Genomic DNA, 16,670 nt, shown 5'->3' on the forward strand with positions numbered 1-16,670 from the left:
ATATTACATTTTTAAATAAGCGTCACAAGTGGAAAAGGTTTCCAGGAAGGCCATAGTTAGATGCTATCTCATGGAAAAGGAATTTGTTTCAGATTTATCTTCAAAAAGGCATAAAAATTGTTGAGGGCATTTAGGAGAGATTAACAGAGTGTTTTGGATGCCTGAGATACAAATCATGAGTCATGCTGTGAGAAAGATCAAAGCTACTGGAGAAACTTAGTTTTAAATTACTGCAGCACCTCAGTGTACATCAACAAGGAGAATGAATGCATTTTGGACAATGAGACTTTGTAAGAGAAGGCAGGTCAGCATAGGAAGTAATTCACTGTGTAAGCTGTTGGAAGTTAAGATAATAACTGCATCAGGCAAAAGAGGACAAAGCTAAGCAAGCTGGCAGAATTTATTTGTGGCTGAAAGGAAACTGAAGGGTTTTGAAAGAAAAAGCAAAGGAGAATATCAATGGTATCCTAATTCAGTAATAGGATGGCAACAGGACTTTCAAATGTATACAACGGGGATAAATTTTACATAATCATGGGAAGGAAAAGCAGCACGCTAATTCAAAAAATGCATCTAGAATTCAATTTCACTTTATCTGTTTTGAATCCAGCCGGGGGTATTTAATAACATCAGAGTAGTAAGTAAATGCTATGTAATCATCAAATTGGCAAGTTAAGCTGGTACTGAGCCATATACAGCATCTCTGCTGCTTGTGCATTACGCTGTCGTTTGGGGCAGTGAAGGAGGGGCTGCCACACCTCGGATCCCCCTGTGGACTGGTTGCTAATTTTGCCTTCAGCACAGTATTCATTTTCTTGGCAGCCCAGCTTTCTGAAAGACTGAAATTTTTTCAGGGTCATATCATAAAAATGGCAGATGTAGAAAAAATACCTCACCAAGTGTTATATTTGGGCAATTATATGATAAAAATAGTTTTAATTCATCTACAAACTAAGGTGGCTCATTCATACCTGTAGTAAAGTATTAGCTCAGCACTCTATTGCCATGAGCTTTTCATGTTTTTCTATTCACATTAATGAAGCAGTCCTGTTTTTCACAGCTAATTAAACCTCAGCAAAGAGTACCTGTTTGGATATAAGAATTAGTAATACAGGTTATTATACAGTAGTAGTAATACAGGTTATTACTAATGTAACTGGTGCCTTGCATTGCCCTTGTTCAGTTGCACTCACTACTGAGGGAATGACTTGGAGGAGGATAGCTGTATTCTCAATTAAATTAGTAAAACCTGTAGAACAATATGTATTTTTATACCATAAGTGCTTCAAGTCATTAAGCTGCTTCATTTTATCTTTCAGTAGTAGAGGAAAAAAATCTTGAAAATGAATAAATACATCATTGATGATCTTTTGGGTTTTTTCCCTATTATATTCCCTTCCAGTGTAAACCTGTCACACCTCCCAGAGCTTTCTAATTTCTTCTGCCTGCTGATGCTCTTGGCTACTGGCTATTGAATAGTGCCAGGTTAGCACGGGGAAGTACTGCTGTAAATTTGAATCTCATTCAGAGTTTTTCTTCTATTTTTAACTGCTGTTATCTCACAGGTAACGTAAGGAGTTTCTACAGGGATTTTTGTCCTGTGCCCAGGAATTGTAGGCTCAAGAAGATGAGGAAGAGAAAATTCTTTCCTCTTACCCAATTACTTTAAGTTTTTTGCTATGGCACAAATTTACTATTTATGATTTTATACTAAAACTTAATACAAATTTGTGATTTATGAAACAAAATCATATGCAATTTAGGACAGTTCCTCTGTTCTCATCCCTACCAGCCAGTCTTATTGCTAGTTGTTTTATTAGATCAATTGCAGAACACTGCAAGTTGTCAATAGATCCATCAGCAGATGACAAATGGAAACATCAGAAGACTTGTGTCTTTGCACTTCCTCAGCAGGAGGGAAAGGTGAAAAACAGAGGGAAAATGAATATAACATTTTATGTAAGTTTAGACATTCTGGGATATTATTTTGGCTGTCTTCTTTTGCTTTAGAGAAGGAAATGTTATTACAGTCACTGACTCAGAACTGAGCGGGAAAAAATTCCTTGCAAACTGTGTTTTTATATTTAAATTAATTAACATTTCCCCCTTCTGTCTTCCTGTTAGAGGAAAACACAATATGAGAGAGATTCTGTCACTGGGATTTTTTTTCATTTAGTACTTAGTGCTTGTGGCATTATTACATACAACAAGAAATGTGATTCTTGGGGTGCTCTTTGCAGGGCCAGGAGTTGGACTTGATGGGTTCCTTCCAACTCAGCATATTCTGTGATTCTGAGTATTTCAGTTGTAATGAAAAAATGCAGTGGTTGCAGGAGTGGAAGGGAAGCAGCTACTTCAGTGTGTCCTTACTCACTGTTGCTTAGGGTTGTGCCTCATTTTAGCTGTGCTCAGTGGGCAGAGTGCTTAGAGATGGGTTCCTGTCCAGTGCCCACACACTGGGGTGCCTTTGGGCCTGCCTGTCCCAGCCTGTCTGAAGGAGTTCTGCTCTCTCAGTCAGGTGGGACTTGGTGGTGTCTGTGTTGAGAAGCTGTCAGCTCCTTCTGCCAGGGTTTTGCTTGAGAGTGGAGAGTTCGCTAATGGAAGGTCTTCTTCACCACCTGCCCATTATGGCACTATGGGATTCAAATACATTTTGCCTCTCCAGGGCCCTGTGAACTAGAGAATAATGGCCCTGTGAACCAGAGAAAACCTGTATTTCCATTGAAAATTCTGCAGTTGCAGTAACTTCCTAATTTTCAGACTGTCAGGGACGATCCTGCGACCTTGCTACAATGAGCCTATATGAAAGTAGAGCAAAACACATCAGCTGGGGCTTTTGTTTGGCTTTTCTCTATACAGTGTGTTTCCTGTAGGCAGTGTAGATTCATAAATACAACAATCTTAAACATCTGGGTTTAGGCATGAAATTTTTTTTGATGTTTACCTTGGTATGAAGTTGTTCTTATTATTAAAATTTGACTTTCTCTCCCTTCATGGACTGCATGCAATAGTGGAACATGTTATATGTCAGTGAAGCAAGCCATGGTGAATCCTGCAAAGGAAAGCAGCTGCCTGAGGATTTCCAAAATTCAGCATCAGGAGTACAATGAGTCTGGTAAACACTTGCCATCAACACATGCTATTGGAAGGCAGTGGCTGGCAGAATCAGACACATGCACTCATCTGGCAGAGCAGCCACAAATAGGAACATAATTACAAAAAGTAGATATGTAATGATGAGTTTAATTATTCACCACTTTCCTGTATGCCTTTGAGTATCCATAGTATCAGAGCACTGGAAACCCTGGAGCTTTGTTGAAGCTGCATGCTGTAGGAAAATTAGGAGTAGTCTGAAATCATGCTACTCTGCAGTGATCAATAAGGGTTGAAGTGCCCTATTTTATTTTTTTAATTATTTGCTCTTGGGATTTTTCCTGGTCTCTTAAAAGGTTTAATTTTATGCAGATCTCCCTCCTACCAAGGTATGGTTTCCCAAGTGTAAACTTCAGTACTCTCTCTTAACAAACTAATTCAAGGCATGCTGTTATGTGCTGTCTTTTTAAATAAAGTAAATCCATAAATATCCTCCTAGATGCAAATGCTAGGCTAATTGATGTGGTCTGGCATTATGATCAAAAATAGAAAGCAGCTGTAAAGCTAATGTACAGCTGCTTTGCTTCATCAAAGGGTTATCAGGCATCTGGAGTGCTCGGGTGAATGTGCCCACTACTTTCCTGTAATGTTTATGTAGACATCCAGCTGCTCTAAAATGTCATAGCACCACTGGCCACTCAGCTTGCTCATGACCAAACAGTCCTTGAAAACGTTGTCATTACACATGAAGGCAAAAGTTTTTATAAGTTTTGTTTACTACAAAGCAACCAGCAGGGCAAGTGTCAGAGGAAGAAAGTACACTAAAGAGAGCAAATATTTTGATGGCTGGGCTTGGTAAGGGGACTGATGGCTGTCTGGGAGAGGAGGGAGAGGAGATGCTGCAGGCACCAAATTCTCTGTCTGGAGTGTTCTTCAATTCTGTTCAGTGCATTGCCTTAATATTACGACCCTTCCAGATTCTAATTATCAGTTCCTTTTTCCAGCTTCATTTTCCTCATAAGCTGTAGTTGAAAGTAAACTTTTATCAACACAAGACATAAGCTCCAGATCTCTGTACATAGTATTTTTAAAGAGAAAAGTGGATGTGTGCAAGGAGCTTGCTCTGCCTTTCCAAATATCATTTTATATAATACATTAAAACTTGAATTTGTGTTTTTTCTAAAACCTTTTTTTGAACACACATATATTTGCATCTGAATGTCAAGTGCATCGTGCAGTGATTGTTATTAATCTTGGCCTTTATAGTTCTTCCATATTTTATGGTTTCCCATTAGCAGAAGTATAATTTTTAATTATGTTTGGAAGTCAACAGTGCAGATTGCTGAGAGGAAACACTGAGCACTCTTCATTGCAGAAGCTTTTTTTCCCCTAAAGCCTTTTTTCTACAGACACAAAGCACTAAACTCTAGAGGGGAAAAAAAACCCAGTTCTGCAGAAACTTAAAACAGCTTGCTTAGTCGCAGTATATGAAAAAAGAACCTCAGGAGGTTCATTGACAATGTGTCATATTGTCTTCACTTCTGTAGTTAGCTATGCCAAGAAATACCAACAACTGCTTGGATCTGTGAAGGATTTATGAAAATTCTATTCCTGGTGTGAGAAGCAACTGCATCCTAAACTGAATCAACAGTCACTGCAAGGAAGAGCTTGCACAAATGGATGCAAAATAGTAGCCATGGATTTTGTTGTTTTGCTGAGTTCTATTTGTTCCCAGCATGGTGTTTTGTCAGAAGTCAGTGATTTTGTGGGTAGAGGGAAGCATGCATGATTTTGGTGTGTAGGTGACTTGCAGTGGTGCTTGCAGAGTGTCAGTTTATGGCACAGCTCAGCCTGTGCTCTTGGCATCGTTGGCTGCTAAGGCTGTGCCCTCAGAGCCTGTCGTGCATGGCCAGACTGGAAACTGTCTGATGTGTACTTTAAATCAGTGAAACTTTAGTTTGAGAAATTCTTAAGTAGTAGCAAAACAAATACAACGGTAGCAAGGGATGTTGCTATATTCAGGGCAGTTTTTCAGAGTACAGTAGGAAAAGGCACACATCTTTAAGAAATCAGAGAGTTTCCAAGGCATCATAAGGCAGACTTAGTGGAAGATGGTAGAAAATTTGAAAAGCTGATTCAGAAAGTTCTGGTGGTTGCTTAATGAATTTTCTGAAAATCAAGAACAATGAGGAAGAATTTAATTTTCTTTCTGCTGGAGAGAAGGAAGCTGCAAAATATTTATACTTGTGAAAAAATAAGGTTACTTTCTATAACTTTTAAAATGTGGCTTGTTTTACAACAATTAATACCAAGGAGTTTTTCTGTAGTTAAGAAGAATAAGAATGTGTTTGTACATTATATGCAGAAGCAATTTTCATGGATATATATGCTCTTTAAGAGTGAAAGGTGGCAGCAGTCTACAGTTACACTGATCTACATCGAATCAAGAATATAGGGAAGGAAGCCCAGGATCATTGTGGAATTTGTATCTAAGAGACTAACTTGTTAAAAATCTCTTGGGTTTGCCATGCATGGATGGAGTAATTTTAATAGTAGAACATAGAGCTGCTGGCAGAGGAGAGTAAGGAATGATGCTTTTTGCGTTGCCAGGTAATCTAACTTTCTTTCTAATGTCAGCAGACATCCAGCACACCATGCTCAGAGGATGCAGGTGTTGCAGGAAAAAAAAAAGAAATCGAGCATTTCAATTTACCTCTAAGCAAGTGCTTATTCAACCAAGTGATGTCCAAAAGGAATTTTTATTTATACATTGTAAAAGAAAAAAGGTGCTATAATCCCTAGCCATAATGGGGGGGAAATAAACATTGAGGTACTATTTAATTTAAGCAAGTAGAAATGCACAAAACCAAAACCAACCAACGAAACAAAACCTAACCAAAAAAACTACTACCCAACACCCCAAAAAAACTGTTAATTATGAATAATTGTCCTTCTCCTAATGTTATGAAAAGTGCTGTTGACTAAACAGCTGTCAGTTTCAGTTCCTGGATAATAAAAAAATCTGTGAAAAATGTCAAATGTTACTGTATTTTGCAATGAACAGAAAGCTGGTAGTCTCCTCCTGTGCTGTTGCAGTTGTGCTCTTGGGTAGATGAGGTGTAAAGCTGGGGATACACCGAGGGAGGGAGGGGTCTGCCAGGGGGAGCAGGAGCTGCTGCTGAGGAGGAGAGTTTGGCTGAGTCTTGCCCTGTACACGGGTATCAGACAGTGGAGGTTTGCCCCTGGGGTAGGAGCAAATTGCACACAGCATTTGGGGCTAAGTGAGAGCTGATCAAGAGGAAATCTTCTGGCCTTACCTTCTACCACTTGTTTCTGTGAAGAGCAAAGCAAGGACCTGCTGTAACTTGATGAATGTAGGTACGAATGCCATGAGACATCTTTGACATCTTTGCCTATATCAGCCCCAAGAAAAGAGATCCGTAGATCTTTGCTGAAAGTATATATTATCTTGACTGTAATTAATAGTGCTTATTTCCATTCCGCTCAATATTGCTTGTAACAAATGATACAAAATTGTATTCAAATGCATTAACCAAGACAGATAAAAATCTTGGCAGAGTAGTGAACATGTACACAGTGAATGCTCTGTATTTTGCTGGTTTTGTTCGACAGGTTCAAAAGCTCTCTAGTTTGAAAAGCAACTTAAAATCTTTTATTTCTGGACTAAGGATGTCTTATTTTGATTTGAAGAGTGTTTTGAACATAAATTGGCTCTAGTGAAAGGTGGGGATTCTGTCTTGATGTTCCTGGATTTTTACATGCTGGATTCTGGTAAAAACAGCAGCCAGATTTCTTTTTTTGATGGAAAAATCAGAAGATTTTTCTTACTTACCTAAGAATTTTGGAAGAACCCCTTTGGGAGCTACACCATGACCTCATAGTTGTGACTAAATTAGGTGCATAACAGCTCTTCTGTGATAAACAAGAAAATTTTTATTGCACTGCTTGTTTTTCCCCCTTCATTTACTATCACAATTGACCTTTCACATACTAGATACTAGCATCATTTTGAGCAAGACCTGGAGATTTTAACTTCTTAGGGCTTTCTAATAGCCAGGGGCCAAATAGATGCTTTCTCTAGAGATAAGTGAATGAGGCAATGGATACAAAACAACCCAAGGCTTCTGGCTAAGCATGCAAACATCAGAGATCATTTTGGAAGGATTTTTTTGTTTTGTTGTGGTTTTTTGGCTTTTTTTTTCCCAAAATCCTCAGTCACTTCCTTGTATCAAGAGAAGTTTTCTTTGTAAAGGAATTCTTTAAAATTACTCTATCTAATCACAGAGATAGAGAGAGATTTGATGGAGTTTTTAACAGCTGTTCCTGTAAGGGCATTATGGTGATTTGTTCCTTAATACTGTAAATCTCAACAGATTGAACAGCTGTTTACATCCTCTGCCACTGACATTGCATTCATTTGGCACTGCACCTAAGTGTGGTAAAACTTCAGTTTCCATCTGAGCTCCTTTATGTTCTGGAAGGCAGGCTGTCAGCATTGTAGGGCTGGTGCTCTGTGCCTAGCATAATTGGTACTGAAATTTTCAGTGTTCTGTTTCCAGATTAAGTGGGGGCCTTTTTGTTATCAGGATCTTTGCATTTCCTCTCTTCTCCAATCCCCTTGTGTCCCTCCCTTCCTCAGACATTATATACCAAGAATAGGAAGTAATATGAAAATTGGGTATTCAGCAGGCAGCAAAAAGGGAAGTATGCTTTTATGTTCATCAAAAAAGGATTTGTTGTGGAACCAAGTCACTGACCTTTTCTTCTCATCCAACATGGACTTGCAGGCAGAACTGTGCTCTGCTTCACAGTGACCTTGCCTGTTATGAGGAAGTTTGCAGACATGTCCTAGGAGCACACACAGGACTCACTTGAGCTCTGGAGTGTCGGTCTTTGGTCCGTTATGATTAATCCACCTTTCACTGGTGGGTCTAGGTCTCGCACTGCAGACTGTGTGAGCTTTTATTTAGATTGTTGCTTCCTACTGCAGCCTCTACACAGTATTCCACAGTTGTGAGGTTCACAGAGGACTAAATAAGATGCTTCTTGGTCCAGCTGTAACTGTGGATTACATTTAGGTGTGGAGTGCAGTCTAGAGCTGTGCTCATTGTGGAGGTCAGAGAGGAAGGCTGTGCTTAAACCAAGCTCTTCCTCCTTCCCTAAAACCCTCCAGGACAAGCATAACCAAAGTGCCCTGCTGCTAAAGCTATTAACAGCAACTCAGAGATGCCAAGGCAAGTCAGGGGGAAGGGAGACTGGGGAGGAAAGAAGGGTAAGAAGATGCTGCAGGAGCCCTGATATTTTAAGTGCTCTTGCCCACAAAGGATCCATTAGGTTTCCAAACAGCTACTCAGAAGCATTTTGTCTGAGATGGCAGCATGGCTTTCTGAGCCCTATGTGGCTCAGAAGGGGCATATATTCTGCTGCTCTGGTCTTTGAGGCTTAATGCATGCATTACATTACTTGTCAGTTGTGATACCCTGTAGGGCTTTGTGGTTATAGGTTCATCAAGAAAGGCCTATTTTATTTAGCAATCAGCATTTTAATTGCTCATAAATCTCTGTATCTGTAGCTCCTGCAGCAAGCATCTCTATGAAGAAGCCTTAAGATGTCATAATATTTGAAAGAGAAAAATATGCTTTTTTTGCTAGGACCTGTAATTTAGGCAGCAAAATAATTGGGTAGGAAGCATCTCTTATCTTTTGATGAATATGATATGAAAGACAGGTACAGCTTTTCAAACCTGGCTAAAACTATGAATTATCCTAGAATATTTGTGTGGATCTAATTTAGGCACCTGTCAGACAGAAATATTTTAGATTCTTTATATTGTCTTGCAGAGATACTGTGGCTGTTTCCAAAGACTTTTATTGCATGAAATGAGGGGAACTTGTATAGCACCGTAAATACTGTGGAGACATTAGAACCAATTAATTGGTTCCATGAAGAAGTTATTTGTGATGGAGGGAAGGATGAGTTTGGGTGGGCTTTAAGCATCCTCGAGAGAGGCATATCAGAAACTCCAGGAGGTCTGTTACTTCAAATGCTGGCATACCTTTCAGGCTACTGTAAGAACTATTCTTTGTCATTTCTGGAGCACTGGGGGTATTGGTATGAAAATTTTTTATTGTCTTCTTTTTCATTAAAGGGCATATTCAAAAATCCTTCCTACCTAGCCTGATTCTCAGCCTGGGGGCTTTACCATTCTGCCTAGTGTCTGGTTGCTTGCTTTGACACTCACCCACTGTATTTTGGATGAGTTTGATGTGGTTTGCCTGAGCTGAGCTGCTCCACCTGATGGTGAAAGCAAGAACAGGCCTCCTCTCAGGCGGTGAGGATTTATTTGAAAAACTGTGATCTAGGGGAAGCATTTGATGCTGCAAGTGTAAGCTGTGTGCTGCCTTAATCCAGGAGGCTGACTAATGATGTTCTGTCCCCTTTGTGCTCGACTGTGGAGTAGATAAGGCGATCTAAAGATGAAGGGTGGATCCTGTATGGAAGAATGCCTATATATAATAACATATGGAAGGAATCTTCTTTGAAATATTTAAACTGTCTGAGGTCAAAATTTTCTTTGCTATTGAGAATATATTGTGAGATCTGACCATCCAAGCATGAGCTGGCTGCTTTCAGTCTTCACTCTTGTAAAAGTGAGGTCATGGGGTACCAACAAAACCAGGCAAATTGCTCTAATTCATGCTCTAAAAGTCTCTGAGAAGTCTCCTTGTTCTATTTGATTTTCCTAGCCTCTATCAAAAAATGCAAATTCTAAGCTGTTCTTATATTTTTTGTCCTTCATTACTATTAAATATATACACTTAACATAGCACCAAGTGGTCTGTACTGACCTTTGTTTTGCTTTTTCTTCCTTTCAGACACCCTGGCTCTGGAATACCAGGCAGTGCTGGAGCGGGTATCCATATCAGGTAAAAGTTACAGTGTTGTCTAAGAACAAGCATGACACTTCTGCAGAGCTCTAGTTTTGTTATGGTGGAGCTTTGTGCCACTGTGTTTGTGTGAATGGGCTACTCAGCATTTCAGAACGTTGCTAGATTCTTCCCATCTTGCTTGAGTTCAAGATGGGAAAGATGGACATAGCTGTCACGCCTGAATTCCACACATTAAATTCCAAAAGCTCCAAAGAAGAGTTTGCAGTTTAAGGAATTTAACCTAGGGTGTGCATATATATATTTATATACACCCTAAGAGCAGAGAAGGGGGGAAAAAAAGCAATTGCCTGACTGGAAATGTGAATAAGAGTATTGTCCCAAGGACACATGAATCTCTGTGACAGTCAACAGCCCTTGACAGAACAGAGACTGAACAGAACTGTGTTTGGATCCTACTGTTCTTGAAGGTTGTGTCTCTGTTGGAAATAGTTCAGTGGAGACAGTTCAGCAGAAATCTTGATCCAAGAAATGTTGAGGGAATTTGGTCGTGTAGCTTCAGAAGAAATAATGACTTAAATTCCACCTAGGGACTGGAGGGTGAACTGAACAACATTAGGGAAGCAGCAGCAGAGATTGAATGGGGGAAGTGTTGAAACTTAATCCCTCAGAAACTTCAGGTACAGTTGTTTCTTAGATTGATGTAGCTACAGTCACTGGTGCCTCTCAGCCCCGTTTCCTACTTTTTTGTGTTATTACATGCAAGAAGAGGTTGACTGAAAACAAAAGACCATGAAGCTTACTGATTGAAGAACATATGTTTACCAGACTTACCAGAAGAACAAAGTCATTTAAAAGTTGGTTACAGCTTTTAGAGTGTGGGAGGTAAAATTACTATATCTAATATTGTTCTAGTAGCGGACATAAAGCAAATTGTCAAATTAAAGTCATTATGAAAATCACTGTCTCGAAGATAAAAATATCTACTAGGTGCTAATCAGGGCTAAGTGCAGGGGTTTCAGTTTGTTCTGTTGGTTTTTTCCCACAGCTAGATAAAATTTCAAATCTTTTATTTGGTACAACTCCTTTGTAAATTACTGAACAAGGCACTGCAGAAATCCAGTTGGGCTTTACTGTAAACATAGTCAAATGGATCATTTGGTGATGACACAGCCATAATCACAGGTTAACCTATTGAGGTTAAGTCTGTGGAGAACTGGAACCTAACATTTGAACTAAGTTAAACACACTATTGATCCAAGAAGGAATCTGTGACATTTTTAGAATTGCCCTACACTATCACTATGTATGGCTTTTGAAGTATGAATGCTGTTGTTAATAAAGCAGCTGAAAAATCTTCATTTTTTACTAGAAATTTTCCCCAGAGAGTTCCCTTGCCATAATGGGTATAATAGTTGCAGTTCATTGCAAGCTCTTATTTTCTTTCTCTTTTTAATTACACATAATCAAAAGTCTGTTGGCAGTCTCTCTGACTCAGAAAAGAGTTATATTGGCCCAAGGAATGGCTTTAAAGGATAGATTTTGAGTTACACATTTTTCATAAAGTATAAGCATATGTCTGTATTAAATTAACACCCATAGCACATTTCCTGGGAATCCAAGGATTGGCTTTCAGCTGCAAGGAACTTGTCTGCAAAAGGGAATGGGAATAAAAGGTGCAACTGAAATACCTCTTGCCAGTGGAAACAGCTCATACCCTGCTTGGGTGCACAGTTGTGCCAGTGCAAGGTGCTCTAGAGATAATCCATCTAATCCCTTGGGAATTGCCCTCAGGAGCTTCTCCTTTGCCAGTGTCCCTGTCTATGTTGCCATGGAAGGCGTGACTATCATGGAAGCACATTTAAATTAGGGTAGCTCCTAGGACTGGTTCTCTTAGGCTGAGGGTCAAAGTGTTTATATGTGCTACCAGTTACCATCTTTGAAGTTACCCCAGGTTGATTTTGGTTGTGAATTTGTAAAATTTCTTTTATTTTTAAACAACTCTGTAACCATGTTGTATATCAAACAAGATGCTTCGATGAATTTATTTTATTTTCTTCTTTCCAAATGTTAATATGTCCCCAGAAAATGGTTAAATTCTTCAAAAAGAGGCATTTCTATTATAAAGAGCTCTGCTCAAAGCCCACATTTTCATCATGATCAGATGAGATTATATACTAGCATTACTTTTTTTCTAGTCTGCTCCAGTATTGGTTTTTTGCTATGCTTTAAACCCAAATTACTGATATACAGCTAGATCTTTCAAGTAAACTTTCAAAACAGACTTAGGAATACCCAGAATTTAGTTTGCTCTGGGTTCCAAATGGACAATATCATAATTTTTGGTATTACAGTATTGTCAGAGTTAAAACATTAGAAGAGAGTATGGTGGGGAGCTTTATTTTTCCAGAGCCACCAGAGTTTGAAAGAGGCAACCATCATCTTTCTTCACATAGGACACTTATGTATAACTCAATAATCCCCTACAATTAAATGTTTCCTATGGATCACAGCTGCCTGTAATGTCAGTTAGACTCTATTAACATTTTCTCATCTCCATCTTTCAGCCCCTGATGCCTGACCTTCATTACTACTACATAGTTGAATTGTCATTCTACTGGTCCTTAATGTTTTCTCAATTCATTGATGTCAAAAGAAAGGTAAGAACAACAAGACTGAAAACACAGAGAGCTTTAAGCTTTAACATATCGTTCTTTACTTGAGGAGTAGCTGCATTACATGTGCAGTGAACTGGAAATACAGTTCTTTCCAGTGTTCAGCTCTTGCAGATATTCATTGCTGAGAAACTGTCTAGATTGTCTTACTCTGCTTCTTGTTGCTGTAATGTGAGGTTTTCCTGCATATGGAAAGAAAAGCCTGGAGAAAATATTGAAGGGCAAATAGCAGAAGCCAAAAGAACCTTCTGCTTTCATGCAGTGACTTGAATGGAATTGAACAGGTAGTATCTGTTAGATATACTGTTTCTTCTAAGATTTAAACAATTAAATACCAAGAAAAGGGCAAGACTGCCTCATAAATTCACATTATCACTTTGTGAGGTAAGATCTGTGAGGGCTTTCAGATTTTTCTACAAAAGGACAGGAAAAACATTTAATATTAAAAAGTGATGTTATATTTAATTTTTACCCTTCCGGTCATGTAGCTGAGCATTGCTATTAGAGAGTTGTTAATGAAAAAAAAACAAGACTCTATCCAAATAGAAATATTTTTCCAGAATTAGTTGCAACCTGTTTCATATTCCAAGTTCTCTCCTCTGAGGAGAATCCTAGGCCATAGCAGAACAAGCAGCACAACAGTTATTCTGTAATAACAGTCCATTGAGCTATTCTTGCAGGGGCTTTAAGGTTTCAAAATTAATTTTTTCAAACATTTGAAAGGATTTTATAATATCTTTATGTGCTTCCTTCAGCTGTCATTAAAATAAATGATTGAAGGCTATGCTAATGGAAAAAAATCCTGTTTATTAGAATCGTAGCAGGAGCATAACTCTGAAAAGAGTAAATGAGGGATGCATTATGACCTGAATAAACTCATCTGTCACTTAGAACCACAGTGTATTCCTGGGAGTCCTATGCCAGAGCTACCTGTATAGAAACACACTCCTCTATTTGGATTTCCAGATTATTCCAGAAGTAGAAATCTCAAGAAAGCATCCACAAAATTTAAATCCATATTGGAGCATAAATTGTAAATAAAACAACAAATTTATGATGAAAACATATAAATCCCTTGCTTGCATTGTCTGTAGATGCTAAACATTCTGTTAATCATGAGCTTGAAATGAGTATAACAGTTTCACAAACTGAGATAGAGACAATACTTAAGGGAGCTGTATGATAGTGGAGATGAATTTAAATCAAGAGTAATATTGACTAATATTACACTGCAGGGGCCAAGTCTGTTTCTTAGTTATATAGAAATGACATGTACTTGTTATCAGAAAAACCTTGGGGCAACGTGCTGTGGAAATAGGATGAGACCTGGAGGTGGGGAAGTGAATTGCTAGCAGCCTATTGACACCCCAGCCACAGCTCCTGAACCCAGAGCACCAGACCCAAGCAGTGTCCCAAGCAACAGCTCTGTCCAAGAATGTGCAGTGTCCAGCAGAGAGCAGGAGCACATCTGCAGTGCAATGACAGCAAGTCAAAGGCCTTTCATTATCAGTACCCAGCAGGGAGCAGGGGAAATGCCATATTTATAAATGACCTGTTAAACCACACACTGGTTTGGACTGTGGAGACAGCTTTTTTTGTAGTGTAAGCAGAATTGATAATGAGGAACATCAGATTGGAGAGATGCAGCTGTGCCCTGGTGTCACACAGTAAAACTGTTTGGAGTGCAAGCTGCCAAGGAAACCCACTGAGTGAAAAATGTTAGTACTGGAGACTTAGAATAGTTGGCAAAAAGGAGTACAAGCTTGACAGAGACACCAGTTCTTGCAACACCATAGTAGTTCTCTTCTAAAAGAAGGCTGAGTTTAAAAAACTGTGGGAGCCTTGTAATGCACCCCATATGCAATGTGTGGAATGGTGCCCACATGGAATAGGAATTTGTTCAACAGGAAGCAGGAAACTTGCCAGCTAATATCAGATGCTATTGTAATATTTCACAATTGGCTTGTACAGAGCAGATTAACATTCTCAACCTAAGTAAGCTGTTGATGTTTTCATGTTACAGTGAAAGGAATATTTTTATCTAAATCTTGGTTATCATTTTAGGTACTTTAAATTCAGCAGCAGTGGCTGTGTTGTATTCTGGGATGATCAGAAGTGCCCAGGCAGTTTTGAGCACTGCAGGAATTCAGCCAAGTGGTTTTTTTCATGTAGTTGGGTTTGTCTGAAGGAGAGGTGCAGTGTGTCCTTGCTGGAAGCAGCAGCCCTCAGCATTGACCTAACTCCAGAACTGCTCTTTTATTTACTGTAGATCAAGAGAAGTGTATTTACTGTTTTCCATCTCCGTTTTATTCTTCTCTGATAGCAAACTGATGACTTCAAAAATTACTTCCAGGGTTTTGGTTCTTTTTTTTTTACTTTCAAATACGTGTTTATCTTTATTTAGGTGTTACAAATTCCACCAGATTGTCTTTGCCTGACTGGAGGTGTGAGCAAAGTAGGCTGCTGCACAAACCTACTATTGGCATTAAGTCAATGAACTGTGTGTATCAACTTCTACAGTTTCATAATGGCGTGCTTTTAGCTTCACAAATATCTACTATGCTGCTGTAATGATATTCTCCCTTAAGAGTGTTCATTTCCAAAGACTGAAACCTAGTATGAATTGGTGTTTTATCATCTTTTTCCAGCTCCTCATGCTCCTGTTTTGTAAAACACTGAAAAAAATAATTAGCAAAATTAAAAGCTGAAGTTTGTCAGTTTCAAAAGCACCTGATGAACCTTAAAAGCAGTAAGGCTTATTTACGTGCTTTCTGGATGCCTGATGTATTGTTTAATAGAAAAATATTTGACAGGTACATTTAAAAGAATGTATAGAATTTGTACTCAGAGTTTTAACAGGTTTGTAGAAGGTCTAGGAGACCTTTCTGTGTATTCATGCCTTTTATTTCCAAGCATTTGGCAATTCCTAAAGCTTGGTGTTTTACTTTTTTTTTTTAATGACAGTTCACTCATTCCAAGAATAAAATGATCTGTAGCTGCTGATTTTCTTGAATACTGAATTTTGATTCTAGAAAATTTGCACTATATTTTGCTAAATTTGGATACTAGATTTCTTTCTTCAAAGTGACTTTTCTTGGCAAAGAAAGACGCACAGAATTGATTTCTTTTGTTTCAGTGGAAGCAGTTTAGATTGCATATGTTTTGCAGACCTTTCCCTTTCCTTGCTGATCTGCAATACAAGCCATGCAGTTGCTATTTTGCCCTTCAGTGACACTAATGCTCCATGGCCCCTTCGCAGTTCAGTCACTGAGTGTGACACGTTAAAAAAATGTGGGTGGCAGAGGCCTTAGTTCCAGAGGGCTTGTCCACAAGTTGGGACCCATGGGGTTTCTCTGCTCTCTGCCCTGTGTTCTTCCCACTGATGATGTCTAGAATAGGTTCTTTGTCCTGTTCTTAGCCATGGATTTTCTTAACCTAGGCACATGACATCTTCCAGCAGTTACAACTGGAGGCTATGAATCTTCTGTAAATAAACACATCTTTCACAAACATACCTAGGATTTGAAATACATTAACTAAAAAAAAAAAAAAAGAAGAAGAAACCCACAGAAATTAAGAAGCCCATTCCTGTACAGCTGCTCTTCCACTATATATGGGTGAAAGTGTTGGAGTAAGCTGGGAACACAGTTACCACTTGGTATCTATGTGTTCAATACCCTTGTGTATAACTAAAATCTAACAGGTAGCATCTTCAGAGCATAGTATTAATTAATGACTTTAAAAAGTGTCACAAAGAGGAAAGAAACTATCCCAATAACAAAGCAGTCTTATTTATATAATTACTACTTTTTTCCAACAGTTTTCTCTAGGTCAGTCCAGCACCTCTGTTTCAGAGGTGGCAGAGTCAAGTAACTGTCTTTTTTAAGAAACCTTATTACAGGAGTTCCCTAGACAGCATTTCTTTAAGAAGAGTCTTGCAAAAATGCAGAAGACTGCTGCCCAAGAACATTAGGATTTCTTAGGAATAATCCAT

The 16,670-nt window shown here is 38.8% G+C and overlaps 1 protein-coding gene across 2 annotated transcripts in view; it reads left to right on the forward strand.

Annotated features, from left to right (window-relative positions):
- Nucleotides 1-16,670, forward strand: part of CERS6 (ceramide synthase 6) — an 82,288-nt gene that overhangs the window by 38,765 nt on the left and 26,853 nt on the right. For both annotated transcript variants that reach the window (XM_031056582.1, XM_031056589.1), the window contains exons 5-6: nt 9,990-10,040; nt 12,569-12,661. In XM_031056582.1, the coding sequence (XP_030912442.1) occupies nt 9,990-10,040; nt 12,569-12,661 (144 nt within the window). The remainder of the gene's footprint in view (nt 1-9,989; nt 10,041-12,568; nt 12,662-16,670) is intronic.

The sequence above is a fragment of the Geospiza fortis genome, unplaced genomic scaffold (assembly GCF_000277835.1).
Source record: "Geospiza fortis unplaced genomic scaffold, GeoFor_1.0 scaffold112, whole genome shotgun sequence".
NCBI classification, from domain to species: domain Eukaryota; kingdom Metazoa; phylum Chordata; class Aves; order Passeriformes; family Thraupidae; genus Geospiza; species Geospiza fortis.